This window comes from Dicentrarchus labrax, unplaced genomic scaffold, assembly GCF_905237075.1.
Source record: "Dicentrarchus labrax unplaced genomic scaffold, dlabrax2021, whole genome shotgun sequence".
Taxonomy (NCBI): Eukaryota; Metazoa; Chordata; class Actinopteri; family Moronidae; genus Dicentrarchus; species Dicentrarchus labrax.
This window is the reverse complement of record NW_026136704.1, coordinates 20,522,198-20,540,958: the sequence shown is the minus strand read 5'-3', so window position 1 is coordinate 20,540,958 and position 18,761 is coordinate 20,522,198. Positions and strand designations below refer to the sequence as shown.

At 40.9% G+C, this 18,761-nt stretch overlaps 2 protein-coding genes across 3 annotated transcripts in view; one reads left to right on the top strand and one right to left on the bottom strand.

The window, feature by feature from the left end:
• Nucleotides 1-397: 397 nt before the first annotated feature.
• On the bottom strand, nt 398-6,724 carry ap2s1 (adaptor related protein complex 2 subunit sigma 1). The gene is made up of 5 exons (XM_051397069.1): nt 6,556-6,724; nt 5,943-6,092; nt 5,383-5,496; nt 2,776-2,835; nt 398-2,090 (listed from the first exon to the last, which is right to left on the bottom strand). The coding sequence occupies exons 1-5, from the start codon at nt 6,556-6,558 to the stop codon at nt 1,989-1,991; spliced, it is 429 nt and encodes a 142-aa protein (XP_051253029.1). The 5' UTR covers nt 6,559-6,724; the 3' UTR covers nt 398-1,988.
• Nucleotides 6,725-9,354: 2,630 nt separating this feature from the next.
• arhgap35a (Rho GTPase activating protein 35a) overlaps nt 9,355-18,761 on the top strand; it is a 62,063-nt gene continuing 52,656 nt past the window's right edge. For both annotated transcript variants that reach the window (XM_051396897.1, XM_051396898.1), the window contains exon 1: nt 9,355-10,078. The gene's annotated coding sequence lies outside the window, so the exon portion shown is untranslated. The remainder of the gene's footprint in view (nt 10,079-18,761) is intronic.

The window sequence follows — 18,761 nt, the reverse complement described above, 5'->3', positions numbered from 1 at the left end:
GAAGAGTAAATGCCCTCTGTGTCCAATTGTCTGGATTTATGTTCTTGGGTCGATGGAGCAACGGCTAGAGTGGTTTAATGTAGCTGAAGTGGATATATTGACTGATTTATTGATCCTAGACAGCCTGTCAGAATGACCTCATAATAAAGTGGAGATGTTTTACCACTAGATGGTGCTAAAATATTGGACAGAAAAATCTCCAGTTCTTGTATCTAAGGACTATTGCAGATGAGCAATTGTTCTCATAACTGAATGAAAAATACCTATCAGAATCTTTTTTAGCATATGAACTACATTTTTAAGACATATCAGGCAATTAAGTCTAAATCATTCAGGATCTAATTGGAATAAAATGCAATTTTCATAGAAGGTCGTCATCAATTAGAAGCAGAAATCGTTCATGTATCACTTCATCTGTTTATTATTTACATATAATGGGACGTATTGATGTGGGTAGTTGAATTGGAGACAATAAAACATACAAACACACGTCTTTCATCAACAAACTCACACAGGTGGACAATAAGGGAAGCAGTACATATTTCACTAATGCCTAATTATTAAAAAAAAAAATACAAAAGTTGAACAACAGTAACATTTGAAACCACCTTTGACACCTTTGTGACTGGATATGGTTAAAATTAGAGTATGACAAGCAATCTCATCAACATTAAAGTCCATCAAAAGAGAAAAGAATAAAAGTGGATGTTCCGTTTTTTTTTTTGTTGTTGCCAAAGTTCATGAGGCTTGTAGTTGAGGAATTTAAAAGCCAATTTATTTTATGCAATGTTAAAGGAATTTATGGACCTTTAACAAGTAAATACTGCTCAGATCATACAGTGAGCAAGAACCCGTCGTCCTGGAATGATTTCACAATATTCAACATACTCAAGATATACTGTATGTACACACTATACGAAGCAAACTTCACAGTACTGCTATATGTAAAATATACTTTCTATGTCCAGGTCTTTTTCCGTCTGAGTGGGTTTGTATTTTAAGTGTGACCAACAAGCACCATTTAATGTAATTAAAAAGAGTTGCGTCAAATGATCTAGATGATTTGAAATGCAGTGAAAACGATTACAGCGTCCAAAGTGCAGCCATCTGAGCTAACATAACCTACGCTGTTTATCATCATCAACCACGAGGATGTCTGACACAGCACAGGTTGCCATAACACACAGACAAAATGGCACTCATCCTAAGTACACTCCATTCAATTATGAACCTGCCGTGGTGGGTCAATTGCTCTAAAGGGCTTTCTAGTTGTAGCTTGCTTGTACTGTGATCCAGATCTAAAAATGAGCAGAAGGCGTGACAACTCCAATACCACATCACAGGCGAGGTCTTTCTTTACATGGATTTATAGAGCTGGCTGCAAGGCTGTTGTAAAGTGCTCAATGCACATGGATCATTATAGGCAGTCTCTTTGTACATGGTGCTTGTTAGTTACAGTAGTGCCATCAAATGAATGTTGAGGTTAATGAAGGGAGGAGAGGAGAGGGGGGGCAGGAGAGCGCAGTGGACCTACATCAGTGTTTTCACACTGCACAGAGATAAATGCAAAGACTAACTGGTTACTACATGAAACAACTCATTTCTGAAGCCTCTGGCTTTGGGAAAAGTGAAAGAATATAAAGTTGATTGCCATGTAGGCAGTATATGAGATGGTAAGATGTTGAAATGTACAGCCTTTTTTTTTTTTACCGTGTGACCGCATTCAAAGTACAACAGATACATTATAGACTGCTATAACAAACAGGTTAATTGAACTTCCGTATTATATATCCGTATGTAAACAATATTGTGTATTTTTATCTCTAAGCACCCCCCCACCCCCTCCTGAAGTTCTGTACGGAGTGAGATCTGCCTTTGCGGAGGCAGGCAAATCATAGGGGGGTCCTTTCCAGAGTAACGGGGACATGGAGTAGGTTGCTTTAGGTGCCAGGGCAGCAGATTAATGAGCACTGGTGGTTGCCTGTTTTCTACTCAAGCGACTGGAGCATGAGGAGCTGCTTGAGGACCTTGGTCTGACTGGTCTCCCTGATCTCTCCCGCCAGGAACATCTCATCCACCACAGTGTACACCTTCAAGTATAGAGACAGGAAGTGCAATTAGAGGGCAAGAAATGAGAAGATTAAGGCATTTCAGGACTAAAATAGAGAACAAATACCACAGACCACATGTAGCATAGGACTAAAAACCAAAGAAACATGAAATGGTTGGGTTCCCTGGGAAAATTGTGCTATACAATGACAAGTCATCATCTACCCAACTCCAAATCTGTGTCATCAAAATGTAAAAATAACCGCCGGATGACTAAATACACAGGCTAACATTCCCATACGTGAATAAATGTGACAAGAATGAAGGAAGGAGTAGAAATTACGAATTAAATGTTTATTTCTCTTATTTGTCAATTTGTGGTTGCAACGTATCAAACGTGGGTGGCGCTTTGTTATAGTGGCCTGATGTTCAGACACCTTGAAAATTAGTAAGAACACAAGCAGCAGCAGGGGGGGGTTCAGAGGTGTTTGTTGCTTAGCATTTCTGTGTGAGATATATAGCCATCCCCCACTAAAAAATGAATTAGATGAATCTCACTGAATGACTGCTCGAGTTGTGAATATTGTATCAGTTGCCATGGCATTGTGATGAAAGAAACTCTTCTCGTCCGCCTCTTGTACTCTTCTGCTCCATTTGTCTGATCAAGGTGTTTATAAAATAATTAGAAAATCTCACAAGGCAAAAATAATCTTGCGATATCCTTACCTTGTAGAAGTTGAACACAAGGTCCAATTCGCACACGTTGTGAAAATACTCATTCAGCACCTAAAAAGAAAGAGAGGCACAGAAAAAATAAATATTATTCATTCCATCAGACAGCAGCCACGAGATAATCAAATAGTCTACTTTGAGAAGCCATAGCTGTATAGTAATTGTGTGTCTTGATGTGATGCATCATTGCAGAAATAAACTGACACCGTAGCAGCGGCAGAATCCACTTAACAGCCATGTAATAACCTGATTTCCACTACATGGACAACCATAGAGAATTAATGTGGTTCCCGTCTCATCTGGTTTCCACAAGAGATCATTTTTAAGCAGTGATATTGTGTCATTCTCAATGGCAGCATTACTAACCCCTTGTTGAGAATCTGCTGAAGTGAATATTGAAACGAGCATGGAAGGACTTCACTGTGCTCGTTTCAACATTCTCAGAGTACGGGTGAAAAGAAATGCACTATATTGATTTTAAATTGGTTTTCTCCATGAGCGTGTGGCCATATGCAAGTTTAGAAATACAACTTAGGAAAAATGCACCGACATGCATTCCTTCATAGTCAAACATTACATGAAATGACCTTCAGTCCTGAGGGCTCCGGATAGAAAACCGTGTAGTGTTTGTATTAACCAAAACAAACAGTAGAAGGACCTTAAGCTCACAATTTCTGTTGTTACTGTTTGATTTATAAAATGGAATATGATTAGAACAAGAAAAAGCAGTTACACAGCAATTAAGCGAACTAAGTGAAAGAACAAGACGCACTTGAGCTGCCTAATGCCGCCACATAATCACCCAGATGTATAATAAACATAGCAGGTTATGCTGATTAAGTCATTGATTTGATCAAATAATACAATAATTAGCTAACTGTGGAGTTCTGTTTCAAATGAGAGATCACCCTTTTTAAAATGACACCAGCATAATCTTTATTACACTATACATTCAACTACTGCCCAACAAAGAGAACTATTCCAAAATATACAGCGTCTACGTTTCTGGAATGAGATGTTTCAGACATTTCTGTCTCAATATAGTTGTGTGGTGTACAGCAGGTAGCTCCAACATGTTGTTGTTAGATTGTCAGCTCAGTAGGAGAAGTAAGTGAATCTATCTTGGATTTATGGTGTCTCTGCTAAAGACAGAAATGCCAGCATGATATTATGTCCCACATACAGTATACTACCATGGCAGGAAACAATGTACTGCAGTTACATGACAGGCAGTTATGACAGACGCAGTGATCAATATGAGCTGATGTGTCGTTCCAGGTCACACAGCTGCTGAATGGAAGTGCTCTGGATACAGTGTCACAGGTTTTTTTGAGCAGATGTTCCTACTAATTCACATTGAACATCAAAATATGGAATTTATTTACTTGTTATAAATGTTTAATTAAAGATAATAAATTGTGAAAGTAGCTGATCACTGAGCTCTATTTACACTCCTTTAGGTATGTTACATTACAATGTTAACATTTCTATGAAATGAAATAATTAAGCTTTAACAATTAAATACACTAGGACTGTTCTTTGTTTATTGCCATGCACTGATGGACAGAATTTTGAAAACCGGTTTTAATTGTGTAATATCTACTACTTGTAGAATAGAAAAAAACAAACATAATCTGATTATTTAAATAAATTATTGGTAGCTCTGCTGTCAAGCAACATCTGAAATAATGAGTAGAAAAATGGGTAGCTGAAATGCTGAAATGCTGAAATACCGCTTTTGCTGAGGTAGCACTTTCGGGCCAACGTGAACACTGAAGGGAGGCAACTGTGCAGGAGGAGGTCATACAGTAGCCGGCACAGATATTATTAGGAAACTGGAACGTTTTTATATGACCAAAATCTTACATATTATAAAAGTATTAGCTCCCAAATCTGAAATGACTGTAACGTTGCATTTACAACATCCGTCTTTTTGAGCAGGCCATTTGAGTGTTTATGTCTGCGCAGTCAGCTCCTATCAGACTCATTCTGTAATTAGTGATCAATCTGGTATTTTATTGCTGAAGGCTTGTTTCCAGCGTCACTTGACCGGGCATTATCTAACACTGATGAAAGTCATTAATGGCACACCCTGAACATAATGTAAAATTAATTTGGAAACTCATTATAGTATGTTTGGGAATCTGTACTGAAATAGACCATCATGCTAAACATTTCAACTGTGGCTAATTTTTTGTCCTTACACCAATCTGATGAACTGAGGACTAACTCAAAGCAATATTTATCAGTGATTTATAGACTGTTGAGAAATCATACAGTTTGTGTGGAAAACACCTTGCATGTATCATAAAGTAAGGCGTATCACCCATACACTTGAGTGCTGAATAATAAAACAAATTACTTTATTCCTCTAAATGTAATTTGACTGAAGTCTATACTTCCCACAAGAATGCAGGTTTGATATTAAGGAGCTGCAAGAGAGTAGAGATGGGGAAATCCTGAGGGAAATCATTAACAGACATTCCTGAAATCAATCAGACCATGAGAAGTAAATCATCACAGTTGACTTACTAAGTCTATATATCATGTGTTGTGTTGTGTGTGTGTGTGTGTGTGTGTGTGTGTGTGTGTCTCAGTTACCTCTACGAAGTTGTGGATTCCCTCGAGGTATGCCAAGTTGTTATCGGTCACGTCCACACAAATACAGAAGTACAGGCCAGCATAACGCCGGTAAATGATCTTGAAGTTCCTGAACTGTGAGAACAACACAGATGAAGCCTCTTAATAACTTTGTCTGACATATTATGACAACAGCAGAGGCTTTACTTAAGTAAAGCTAAGACTGAAGGTTTCCCAGCTATGAGGTGAAACACACCCAGTGTATACCTTAAAACCTTGGAACAAAACACATAATAAAAACAGATCAGCAGACCAGGATTTTTTATTTCTTTTCCCTAGAATGACGCCATTGGGGGGGGGACACACACACACACATGAGTCACATAATTATTTCACTGTAAAGCAGCCACAACAGAGATTTTTAAGGACAGTATGGTTTGTGGTCCTTGATAGGACTTAGAAAAAAAAGTTCTGGTTCAGCTGAACAAATGACCATAATGAGGCATTTTAAAGAACCACCCAGACAAATACAGAACCATATAACCATGCATGCATGAATATGATACTGACTCATCCCATACCTCCACAAAGTTGGTGTGCTTGGCATCCCTGACAGTTACCACAGCATGCACTTCCTCAATCAACTTCTGCTTCTCATCATCATCAAACTGCATGTACCATTTGGCCAGTCGTGTCTTCCCTGCTCGGTTCTGGATGAGGATGAAGCGGATCTGTGCGACACAAAAAGAATAAACGAGAGAGACAATAATGATGAGATTACATCTGTCTCATCAGTCCACCTGTCCTCGCTGTTTTAATCATTTGAAGACACAATTCATTGATCAGACTCGACTTTTGAATGTTACCTCGTCGGCTATCAGCTGTCACTCGCGTACAATATAAAAACAGGAGTTCTTAAACATCCACAAACATCTTGATATCTTAACAATATTCATACATTTAACTGCAACGTTAGCTCACTTAGCTGACTACTGGTAGCGTTAGTGAAACCACACACATTTGACACAATCTAAAGTATTGCGATCTATCTGAGAGAAGCTCTAGTTGGTGTTTGTTGTAAAAAAAAAAATCCGCGGCCTTAGCTTGCTACCGTCAGCTAACGTCCTGACTGAATGAAGAGGTTGTGCAGCGGGGTTATTAAAAGACAAAAACATGAACATGTGAAATATTTACCATTGTCGTCTCCTAAATGTGGACCTTAGAAGCTCCAGAATAGCCCGTTCCTGTACAATTATGCTACGATTTCACATAGATAACGATACATCAGTATTTCCTTCGACCGCTCGTCCGCTATCTTCTCAGAGCTAACAGGAAGTGCACGACTACGCTAAGTTGCGTTGCATGCTGGGGTGCGTAGTTTTTGTCGACACATTTAGAACACATCGAAGGTGACATGACACTACAAGAACCATGGTGCTTCCGCAGTGTCTCTCGTTGAGTCGCGCTTTGGATCACGTGAGAAGCAAAAGGATGTTTCTGCTATTTTTCTGTGGCAGAAACATTTTGATTTGTAGTTTTTAAATATAAAGTTAAACAAACTATGACGACAGATAAGGATGCAAACATTTGAATGGTACGAAGTTTTATTTAAATTATATTAGAATATAGGCCTAACACAGGACTGTTCAGTTAAAGTACTATCAGCGTTTCTTATATTAAACAACCTGGAGTATATTTACCATAACACATGTAAAAAATCTTTGTTTTTAATCTTTTTTTATTGTATTTTTCTATAAGTGTGTGTGTGTGTGTGTTTGCGTGCGTGTGCAGTTAGGTATACCACATTTGTGACACACCTTAGGATTACTTGCATACACCATATCTTTATATGAGAAATAAATAGAACAATATGTGTCATAATGTAACAAACACAAGTTTTATGATAGGGCCGAGCCCATGTTGAAAAACTGGTTGCAGGAGAAAGAGACATAAAACACAGGCAGACTCAACAGAAACTCTGACCCCCTCCTAATCTTGCTCTGTGTGGGGTCATGACTAATATTGCTGAGAACATAGTGACTAATGTGATTGGACAGAAGCTTGTGGACTTATTCAAACGGATGGCAGTGCACTTTGAACCCTGTCTGGCTGTGTATTTAATGGTTGGTCACATTTCATACTGTCAAAACACTCACGTGCACTTTATAAATTATAATTTTACAACTCACATAAGTATCCAGCTTTTGTGATTATGTGTTACATTTTGGGTTTCCTATTCAACAGCCAAGGATGTAACAGCTTTTACATTGACTGTAACCTAAAAGACAAGCTTCTGATATAATGTGTGTATTGTTTCCAGGGTGCAGTGTTTCTCAAATCTCCCCTAAAGTGTCATATATTCAGTTTCTAAAGCAATAAATTGGGTTTACAGCCCTGTGAAGTATTTGTTTTCATATCACACAGAGTTTAGATTACCAGATTGGAATTGCATGTTTGAGGAAGTGCAAGGAAGGACTAACAAGGGAGAGAGAGAGAGAGAGAGAGAGAGAGAGAGAGAGAGAGAGAGAGAAAGAAAAGAATTCTAGGAGAACGTCCCAATGCAAGACACTAAACATCTGTTTGTGCTGTTAGTACAGGCAACTGTCTTGTACAACAGTGCAAATATTCTCCAAAAGTACTTGAATTTTCTTTTTTTTTTGGGGGGGGGGGTGGGCTTAAGAGCTTAAATTTTTTATTACTTAGTGGCTGAAATCATCACTGACAACTTCACGGAAACTCCTTTTACCCAGTGGATGACTCAGGGCACAGCACACATAATTAGGACTAACCTTTGAGAAGATTGATTTTCTCAGGAAAGATAATTAATATTTTCCCTCTGTGCTGCTGGATAAGGAGTCCTTGGGTGAACACAGATCAAATCTATTACCCCTTATGTAGCTGTGGAACATTAAAATCTGTTAGAGAAAGACAAATGTTTGTACTTTGTACCTGGAAACGGGGATCAGCTATGAAAGGAAGTGATGTGTGAGGCATGGGGCCAAGAGGGCAAAGGGACCAAAATAAAGTCAATTAATTACAATCATGATGACATGAACACATTTCTTTTATCCATTGCTCAGAAACAGTGTTGCAATAGTACAGAGTGAAATACACAAGAAAAGTCTGATATCAGTAAACTGAGATTTTACAGTACGGATGGATTCATAGCAAAAAATCATTTGAATGAGTACTTTTACTCTTGATATGAGTAAAAGTGGTGTTATTTTATTATTACTGTTATTTTATTATTATTGCTGATGTAAGCAGCATTGTACTTCTGTAGTTGGGTACTTTTATCTCTAACAGTGCGTCATATTTTGAGACCCATGAGGTGGAAAAGGGTGACTTCACCACTAAGACTGAGATATAATTGAAACAGTGGATAATATGTGTGTGTGAAAAATTAAAATGGCAGCGGGTTACCTGCTGCTGCTTAATTCTTCTGGAAACTGTCCATTCCTTATTAATGATTGTGATGTAGATGTCATAGTGCCTGGCAACAATAATCCTTATGCTATTTGTTAAAGTAACTAGTAGCTACGGCTGTCAATAAAGTACAATAAAATGGAAAACAACACACAAAAAAAGTTTAATAATCCCTTCTGAAATGTATTAAATTCACAATTTTGCATACATTTTATAAATATATTTAATTTATGTTTGTGTGTATATTCTGGTTAAGTCATTGTTAGACATTTTCTTTTATATCTAGTTTATTAATTTGCCCACTGATGTATATTGTTTGTATAGCTAAATGTATAAATCAAACTACCAAAACAGAAAGAAATCCTTCCGCTATGGTAATTTATTTTACATGGCAGGTTGTTTAAAACTATACCGAATAAGTATTTTTGTTTTTAATCTAATAGTTTACATCTTGTGTAGTGATGAATGACGGTACTAAGTAATAATATTCATAAACAGTGTGTGTGTGTTGTAATTGTGTCCATGAACCACTGGGCGAGACTCTCTCTCTCCCTTTCTCTCTCTCTCTCTCTCCCTGTGTGTGAATAGGAGGGGAGATGCTGGATTCGGGAGAAGGTCCGCCATTATTGGGAAGCTGAAAAAAAAAATAGACTTAAACACACCGTCACACATTTAGCCTGTAAGGAGCTTAACGTTAGAAAGGAAAATACAGCGGTTTTCGGACGAGCTGTTGTTCCCTGAACGCGGCGCTTCGGTAAACGAAGGCACGGGCTTGTGTTCGCGTTTCGCCACGGACTCTTTTATTTTTGACACAACAAAGGAAATAATAATTGGTCAAAACAACGTGGTGCTTGAACCAAGAAGGGAAAAACACACCGAACAACGCTTTGCGACGCCACCCCCCTTTTTTCTTCTCTCCTAGTAAGACGTTTCCAGCAGTGGTGAGGAGACTGGAGTTTGAACAGCATTTTTTCTTTTTTTTTTCCTAACGTGAATTTAGTTGTTTTTTTCCCCCTCTTCTCCCCCGTCTCTCTCTCCTGAGACACGGAGAGAGACAGAGAGAGAGATATGCATCTCGTTTCTGAAAACTTCAGACTGATTGAAACGAGCGCTTAATGTGGGGGTGCAATGGACAGAAAGCCTGTTTGCTGAAGAAAAGCGGAAAATAATCGATGTGAGTGCTTGCAGGACGTGTTTTTGTCTGTTTTTTAAAAAAGTCTTTCGCCGGCTGTGAGCAGAGGAGCAGAGACCGAAAGAAAGGAGTGGACGAGAGAGAGAGAGGAATGCTATGGTATGTAAAGTATACTAGATAATCTTCTTTTTAAAGCAAAAATTACACGCGTATGAGACAATGTGAAGGGGCTGAACAATGCTGGGAATATATTTTAAGGCGTTTACTTCTCCCTACATTGCAGCATGGCTTCATTTTGAAGTGGTGCGAATAACAAGAAACTGGGAGTCAACCCCTGGTCCCCCGAGGGCTGCCGTGATTTAAAGTCCCCCCCTTTTATACTAATAATAATGTTTATTGTAAAGGTGATGCATTGCATGGGCTTATAATGAAATCAGAGCAGTTGCCCTGTGCATGTTTTTTAAATGGGAAGTTTAGAGAGGAGAAAGGAGGGGGGGAGGGGGGGTCATAAAAATGGATCTTGTCCAAACATTAAAATTGTTTGTACAACAACACCTGGAATGCATTGGTCTTGTCAGGCCTGGAGAACCCCCCCCCAGCATGCCTTGATTATAAGACGCAATGACTTTCAATTGGTGGAGGGGAAATAGGATGTTTGCTTTGGACCATAAAGACTGTCAACCAATTGTTTGCTGCTGTGTCTGCATGTTTCACTTATTTATTCATGTGCTGATCATCTCCGGGTTAAAATATAACAATTAAGTGAATTATAAATGAGATTTTTTTTTTTTTTAAGTTTAGAGTTGTCTAATAACTTCCTGGGCTTTCATTTGGCATGTTTTATTAGAATTAGGTCATGATAAGCTGTTATACGTAAGAAACTTTTGTCATGAGTAATTATTTTCTCTCATTAACTTTTGCAAACATCAAAGCTGCATGTACAGGGCTTCCCGGTGACACTGTTATCTAACGTGCCGGGAGGTAACTCTGCTCGGTTCCCTGACAGGATATACAATAAATGTCTGGCTATTGTTTCCACCAATTAAATCTCTCAAGTGGGGGGGTATTTAACTTGTCTGTCTGGATGATGCATGTCTGCCCTTTATGTTGTGAGATGAGGTGAAGATAGACTGATTAGGCTAACCTGATGATAACAGTAATCTATTTTTGTGCCAGAATTAGGGCCTGTCCTCACGAATACGCGGCCTCACCCAATACGATGTCGTTTAGAAAAGAATCTCCGTAAACACGGCATCTTTTCCAGAAATATCTGTGTCCACACGGATTCACTGACGACCCAAAACACTGGAGTACATATGCCAGGCCTGTATGTGGCGCTGTGACGCCGCCACACCAATACACTAAAACCGGAAGAGAAGCCATGGAGCATGCGCTGTTTACAAACAAATAGTACTAGTCCGTCATTGTTGTTGTTATGACGCGTCTAGCGGTGGCGGCGGAGGTTAAAGGCTAGAGAGGCGGGGCTAATCCGTTTTTTCGCCGTCCAGACAACTCCGGGCAATCCGGCGTTTTCGGATCTTCCCACTCTGCGACCCATTTCCAAAAAATACCATTTTCACACCCCGAAAACGTCGTATCCATCTGGATGCGAGGCCGATACGATAAAGTATTTATCTGGATTCTAAAAAAACGTATTCGTGAGGTCAGGCCCCCTAGTCACCAGTGTGTCACAGTGTTATCTCACTGCCACTGCAAATGGTCATTGCCCTGCCAGCCACTCCCTTTTGTCAGTCTTTTCCACTGGACTTCAGTACTTTAATTTTAAAAGTGATCTTTCCACCTGCCTCTTGAATATCGATTTTAAGATCGGCCAGGAAAGACTTTAGAGAGTGACATAAGTGGGTGATTGTCAGTGTATGTTTGTGATGTGGCCTTAACACAGAGGTGCGCAGCAAGGGCTGTGGCCTGCATTGCTGTGACACTGCCAGATAGAGGGAACATTTTCAAAACAGGAACTTTGTCATTTGATGATGGATGCATGTTGTACATTTCACATGCTTTTCAAGCACACAAGTTGACTCATAATGTCACATTTGCTGGCAGTTTCCTCTCCCTTTCATCTCGATCAACCTTATTGGGAAGACCATGCTATGGAGGAAGTAAACAGACATACACACTTTGCTTGGTAAGACGGTCTCTTTGCTCTCAGGTAAACGCATTAGCAGCTGTCAGCACTTCTGTTCTCTGCTTGATTGGGCCCTTTGCAGTGCAGTCACAACTCTCCAGGAAGCCTCTTCTTCCCCTAATAGCCGTGCCATTTGCCCAGGCAGCAGGCTAGCTACCAGCATACCCACTCACCCCTGTCTGTCTGCCTCTGGGCTGCAGATCGTGTTGTGAGTCCCTGGGCTAGAACATGTTCCTGGGATTAGAGGACGGCTGGCTTTGTTCGTCAGGATGTAGGCCAGAGATGTGGATACATCCTTTGATGAGGGCACTGGAAGAGAGATTGCTGCCCCATGTTATGTGGAAAGATAAACACAGGGTTTGGCATGCTTTGTAACAGACACAGTGGAGGGATATCTACTCCTCATATCACATTTAATTCTAATAGTCCTCACTTGACTTCTCAACACTGGAGCAGTAATCAAATGAGAAAGGTAATTGGAAAGCACTTTAGCCCTTTAGTGCGAAACATGCCCTAAATCAGTAAGCCCAGCTGTGGGCAGGTTATTTTAATAAGGAACGATGTGTTTCTGGCTTGTAATACCACTCTATTTGAAAACTTGCCCCATACCATATTATTTCCATGTCAACCCAAGCTTTTATTTCCACAAACCACTGTGCCGCTGAATGAAACGGTGGCCTCTCACCTGCTCGTTTGTGGATTTCACAGTTAGCCTACCTGTCAGCGCGGGGCGACTCCATATGCCATGGATGGAAAATGTCCCCGCTCATCTGAAAATGTGCCGTTCCCTAAATCTCTTCCTCTCTCTTGTATTACAGGAGAGGTTTGCTTGTCAGTCAGTGTAAGCCTGTGTTTGATGGAGAAAGGAGCTAATTATAGCGGGCAGCTTTGGAGTTTGGTGGACCAGATTACAGTCGCTCTCCTCTCAATGGCTGCCTTGTTCTAGTGGCCGATTATTAGGCAGAGAGAAGTGCATTCTGGGATGATTGTATCTGAATTTCCATTAGAAAGTGTGCCTGCCTCAGTTGAACTGAGGTTCTCTTCTCTCCCCACTGTTGCAGTTCCCTTGCTCATTACAGATTTTGCAGATGGGGACAGCTTTATATAAAGGCCTCTGTAGTGTGCCCCTATTCTGTTATAGAGCCAGTTTCACTCTGTATCCTGAATGGCCGAATTATGTATGAGGGAACTGACCCCAAATCAGCAGCGGTGGTTGTGCCTAGTTTTTATTTGAAGGAGCGAAATTATAACACATATAAACTAGTATTCCTGCCTCGTTGTGTGCCTTTTTTATAAGAAATGGTTCACCCAGGAACTTTAAAATAATTTTAAATCAAATCAATTGGTGATAAAAATTGCATTTGCTCTATATCCCGAGCCCACGTTATTATGGTATTACTTTCCAATACAAATGCATTATTAATGGATAGAGCTAGTGGAAAGTAGGAGCTTTAGATATGATTAATGGTTTGAATGGTGGCTTTAGGACTCTGTTGATATAGTTTTAACCGGCCTTCATATTGTTTTTGGTAAAAAAAAGAAAAAAGAAAAGACAGTGACATTGTTTGGAAGCACGGTGACCATGGAGATGAAGGACCAGGATGTTAGCCACAGAGGAATGGTGACCTCTGGACGTGAGTGGCCCTGCTTTGCTATTCCAGATACAATTACACAACAGAGGGGCAGGGGTAATGGGGCTATGGTAATTTGAAAGAGCTATAGAGAGGGAACATGAGGGGAGAAGTGGGGGGAAAACAGTGAGAGAGTGACACAACAAAGTTGGTAGTCAGTTGGACAAAAAAACAAGCTGCACCAATGAGAGAGTGTAAAGTAAAGCGCAAGCAAACTGCTGCCAGTTTCTGCTTCAGGCTGTGTTCTGTGCTGGTATGTGCCCTTTCAGCTTTGTGCTCAGGGATCAACCAATCAATGACAGCCATAAGTAACCCTGCTGCTTGGCTATTGGCCACAACTGAATTCCATGACTCAGCATGTCCGTAGATAAGATGTTATGATTGAGTCACTGCCAATGAAATGAGGCCACTGCCCGGAGTTCAATAGGTTGGACTTTTGCTGCTTTAATCGCACACAAAAAGTTTGTACCACCTACATACAGCGGAGCACGGATTTTAACGCTAGTTAAAAAAGTTTTGTCGACCGTGTAGGGGGCTCGGTTGAAGAGAGAGGGTTGTCGTATATAAATACATACTCCATTACAATCACGTTGAGGGTATAATAGCCGCTGATTGTTCTCGAGTGAGTCAGTGTTTACGCTGACTGTACTTGGGATTTTGAAAGGCTGTAGACACTGAAAACCTCTCACCCTTGGAAACAAAGAGAGCCTGCCCTGAAATCCACCTACACACACATTAAAGGATAACGCTGAGCATGTTTGTAGTCTGTGGACACATACACACACTCACACATTTCCCACACTAACCCAGCACTTAGTTTTCATTTTTGTCTTAACCTGTCGCGCTGACCTGCCCTCATCTCAGTCTCCAGGCTTTATTGCCTAAATTGGGCTGGTGTCAGGCAGAGAAGTCCCCGTGTGTCATTGTTTGACTTTCTCTCTGGGGATTCTCCCTTGTGGCGCCCCTGGGTTTCCTGTAGGAAGGATGGGAGGCCAGGAGAAGTGGATAGGGTGGAGGGAAAGACAAGAGCCAGGGTTCAAAGGTGAGGGGAAGATTTAGAGGACGGACACAATGGAACTTTTTTTTATTCTACTAATAATCAGAATAATAGCCAAGTAGAAGACAAAAGCCTCATGTAACCACCTTGATGAGAATAAACTATCCAGTGCCATTGGAAACATTTCCTTTCGTTAATGATAGTTGGTCATATACATTTATAAACTTGTATTTCTTCAGATAATAATACGTACTTCTAGGTTCAAGTCAGAGATAATAAAATCAATGCAAAGGAAAAATAACGTGATACTATCTTAATACAAACATTATCAGATGTTAAGACTTCCAGATGCTGATAGCGGTATCCTGCTCGGAAATCCAGTATCGGTCGGGCTGTATTATAAAACCAGCTGTTTAAGCCTTGTTCGGTGATGGCCTCGTCCTCCTGATTGTCCTGAGATGGTGCACATTTGGCTCCATGTTGCATCGGGTGCTTGGACTCTACTAGTTCTAATAATCAGAATAAACTTGCTAGTTCGGTTTGAAACACTTTGTGCAGATGATAGTTTCTCGTGTAAATGCTTTATCCAGTTATTTTCTATTTTCACAGTGTCTATAGTTTCCGCATGTGCTTCCCATTCTGAATGACGGCAGTTACAAAGGGCGGCACAGGACAATAGCAGCAGGAGTAGTTCTGTATATTCTCATACAACTTGTTGGTTCAGAGGGAGCTCGGCAGTGAAACGGTAATGGTGCTAGGAGCTTAGTGCAAACCTATCCGTTCCCATCCCACCCGTAGAGAAAAGGTGGAGTGCTGGATTCGGTATATTTTGCTTATGATGGAACATTTCTCTCTGATTACCTACCGGAGAACATGTCAGTAGGACACTTTGTGCAGACATTTTATTTATACTTCCTTGAGCATCATCAGTCGGATTTATTTCATTCTAAAAAACGGGGGAAAAAAGGCTCCTGTAACAGCAACTTGTGTGTGACTGAGACTCAGAGGGTTGGGTGTTTATCTGTGAAGCCTGGCTGGACATGTAAGCGGCTCCTGTCAGGTATAATATTACCACTTACAAAAAATAAAACTAGCATGCTCACCTTAGCTCCTCTCTTCTGCTCAAACCGTTCCGCAAACATTGTAATTGAAAGCAATAGGGTGTGTGACTAACTACAGCTATTTGCGTTCTCATTTAATTTTTACACATTAGCCATAATAAGATTTGGTGTCTGGTGAAACATGGCAGTCACCGTCTCCATTTGTCAAAATATAACTGCTTTAGGCATGTGTATGTTTATACTCAAGCTGGTTAATTCTTATTGGCACTGCTGGAACATGATTTTTAGTTTGCGTGTGTTATCCCGCTTTGTTGTCTATCTATCATGATGTCTCTTACTTCTGACAACTTTATTGGAAGTGTCTTGGTACACCTGCAGCACTCAGACGGAGAAAGGAGAGGTGGAGAGTGGGAGGCAGAGAGGTGTTCTGCTTCTAACGTATTGTAATTAAAGTTGGCAGGTTTAATCACAGACTGATAAGCATCAGAGAGGAGAGAGAGGAGAGGGAAGGGAAGAGGGGACTGCAGACTAGGACAACCAGAGGCCTTTGAAAGTACCTCACTTGACCCCAAGTTTTTGTTACTTCCCCCAAACTCCCCTAAGCTCCATCGATCGCTCTTGTTTCCCCCTCTGCTCCCTTTTCTCTTTCTTGTCTTTTTCACAATGTCTCTGAATATTTCTGTTTCTTTATTACTGTTCCCATGGCTCTCACCATCCCTCAGTTTGTCTGCCCTTGGAGCACAGTGCAGAGTTATTGTCAGCTGTGGTTAAGGACACAGGAAGGGCACCACCTTGTCACTAGATGTTTGTCTCAGATGCCACTTCAGGGGGATCTGGCCACCACTGTGGTGGCCTTTGGCATCTCCCCAGTGAACATGTGCCAACGCTGTCTCTCTCCTACACATGCAAGGACACACAAAACCCTTGTATTTTGACATGGGACATTTTTTACAATGTTGTGATTAGGTATTCTTAACTTGGAACTTGCCCCAGGCAGTTTAACATTTGCAAATCATTACATGGCTGTTCTTGTTCAGTATTCATGGTTGATGCAACTCAACTTTGAAAGTTTGGAAAGTGGCATTGGGAAATGTTTTTTTTTTTGGTCATAAGGACACCAGAACTATCTGAAAATGTATGTATACTACTCTAAACACACCCACACACACACACACACACGATACACAACAGTGGCTGACCCTTTCTCACCCTCATAACATAACTGTCAGAGCGGTTCTGGCCGTTAGGCAGCTGTGTGACAGTGGACATCATATCCTCTTTAAGGTGAGAAGATAAGGTGGCTCTTCATAGCCATTTGTTATCACAGGCAGCAAGCCCCCCGACACCTCCACATTCCTTATCTAGTCTAGTCCCAGCTTCTGGCCCAAGCTGGGGCTCATGCAAGCCCAGGGCTGATGAGTAAGCACTGCTCTGCCTGCAGATGGCTGGGCCTGCCGTTATCGATCGCAGCACCACCGCCTGTCATCCAGCCACCACTTAGCTAATGATGTCCATACTATTGTCTCACGGCTGGGAAAACGGCCATAAAAGAGAGCGTGGCGACTAACGGCGGCATCAGAGGGAAAGATGGATTTTACCGATAGAGGAGGCACACCCAAAGCAGCGCAAGCCAAGTGATACTGTGTTATGCTATCTTAGGATGGTAGCACTGTCATTCTTCTTACTGCTTGCACTCTCTCTGTCTCTGCCCCCCCTTTCCCTTTCTTTCTGTTGTTGGCTGTCTCTATTGTGGTGCTGGTTGGTCCATCTGCATGAAAGCAGGACAGACCACGATTTCCGCCAGTCTGCCAGTCTCTGTGTTGGCCTGGTTTTGACCATGTTACTCGGATTGTTACTGTTGTGCAAACAGCACATTTGTTTGTGCTAAATAAATACTCTTAAGGGATGAATCACCTTGAATGCTTGAATCTAGAGGCGATTAGAAAAGGCTCCTATTGATGCTGTAAAGATCTATATCTACTCATGCCATTTTAGAAGACTGTAAATGTTGGGTTTTTCTTGGGAGTGACATGGGTCATCTCTCTTCTCAGTGCCATAATTTCCCAGGATGCAGTAGGGGCCCCAAGGTCCATAGCTCTTATGTCAGAGTTCATTTCCTGTTGCAGTGTTCCAGCAGCTCCTGAGGATCCACCATTTTGTCACATTCCTGATGAGGACTGGAGATATGTCTCAATTTGCCACCCATTGGTCACAAATGTGACTTTTTAACTCTAAAAAGTGTATTTTCGTACTTTGCAGTTATTTATCATCAGCTAACTTGTTGCAACAGTGTTGGACAGAATTAGGAAAGTCACAGAGTTTCTTACAAATGAGCTAAAGATTTTAAAACTCATCATGTTGCAGTGAGCTTTATAATGAATAAAGTGTAATCAAGGTCACACTGTGCCTAATTATATAGTAGAAGTGTGAAATCATCAAATGAACACTCATAATAGTTTTTGCTGATGTTTCTATTTCTAATAATACTTCGAATGCACCATTGTTTATTATAAATCACCACGAACCACAAACCTGAGTCCTGCCTCTTCCGTTGTTGCTATGCTGACTCCCATGTATGTCCCAAGCTGTGAAGATAAAAGTAAGGGAAACATGGGTTAAGAATGTAAACATTTCTAGGAGTTGTTTTTGGTTTCAGGGTTGTTCAGAGAGAGAGAGGACAGCCTCACCACACCACGGCTCGTATTAGTCACAGTCCGAGAGAAGAGAATGTGGACCTTTTGCCCAATGAGGGAAAAGGTCGTTGGGAATGCAGTTTGTCAGGTCAGGACGAGCCGGGCCTGTGTAGCTTAAATCCATGTGACTGCCAGAAAGAAAATGAGGTGGAGAGAGGTGAACGTCAACTGGACATGAATACCAAACACAGGCAGACTTCATGTGCGTGTGCTGTTTACTTATTGTCATCATTCTACATAACTTATTGGATGTTCATTTTTATTTCAGTTACAGGTTACATGTGAATGCAGTCATAGATTTCCACAGAGACGCT

Excerpts from the sequence above, each read along its gene's own strand:
- ap2s1 (XM_051397069.1), bottom strand. Across the intron at positions 5,497-5,942 it reads AGCACACCAACTTTGTGGAG|TTCAGGAACTTCAAGATCAT; the intron begins GTATGGGATGAG and ends TTGTTCTCACAG. Across the intron at positions 2,836-5,382 it reads GAATCCACAACTTCGTAGAG|GTGCTGAATGAGTATTTTCA; the intron begins GTAACTGAGACA and ends CTTTCTTTTTAG.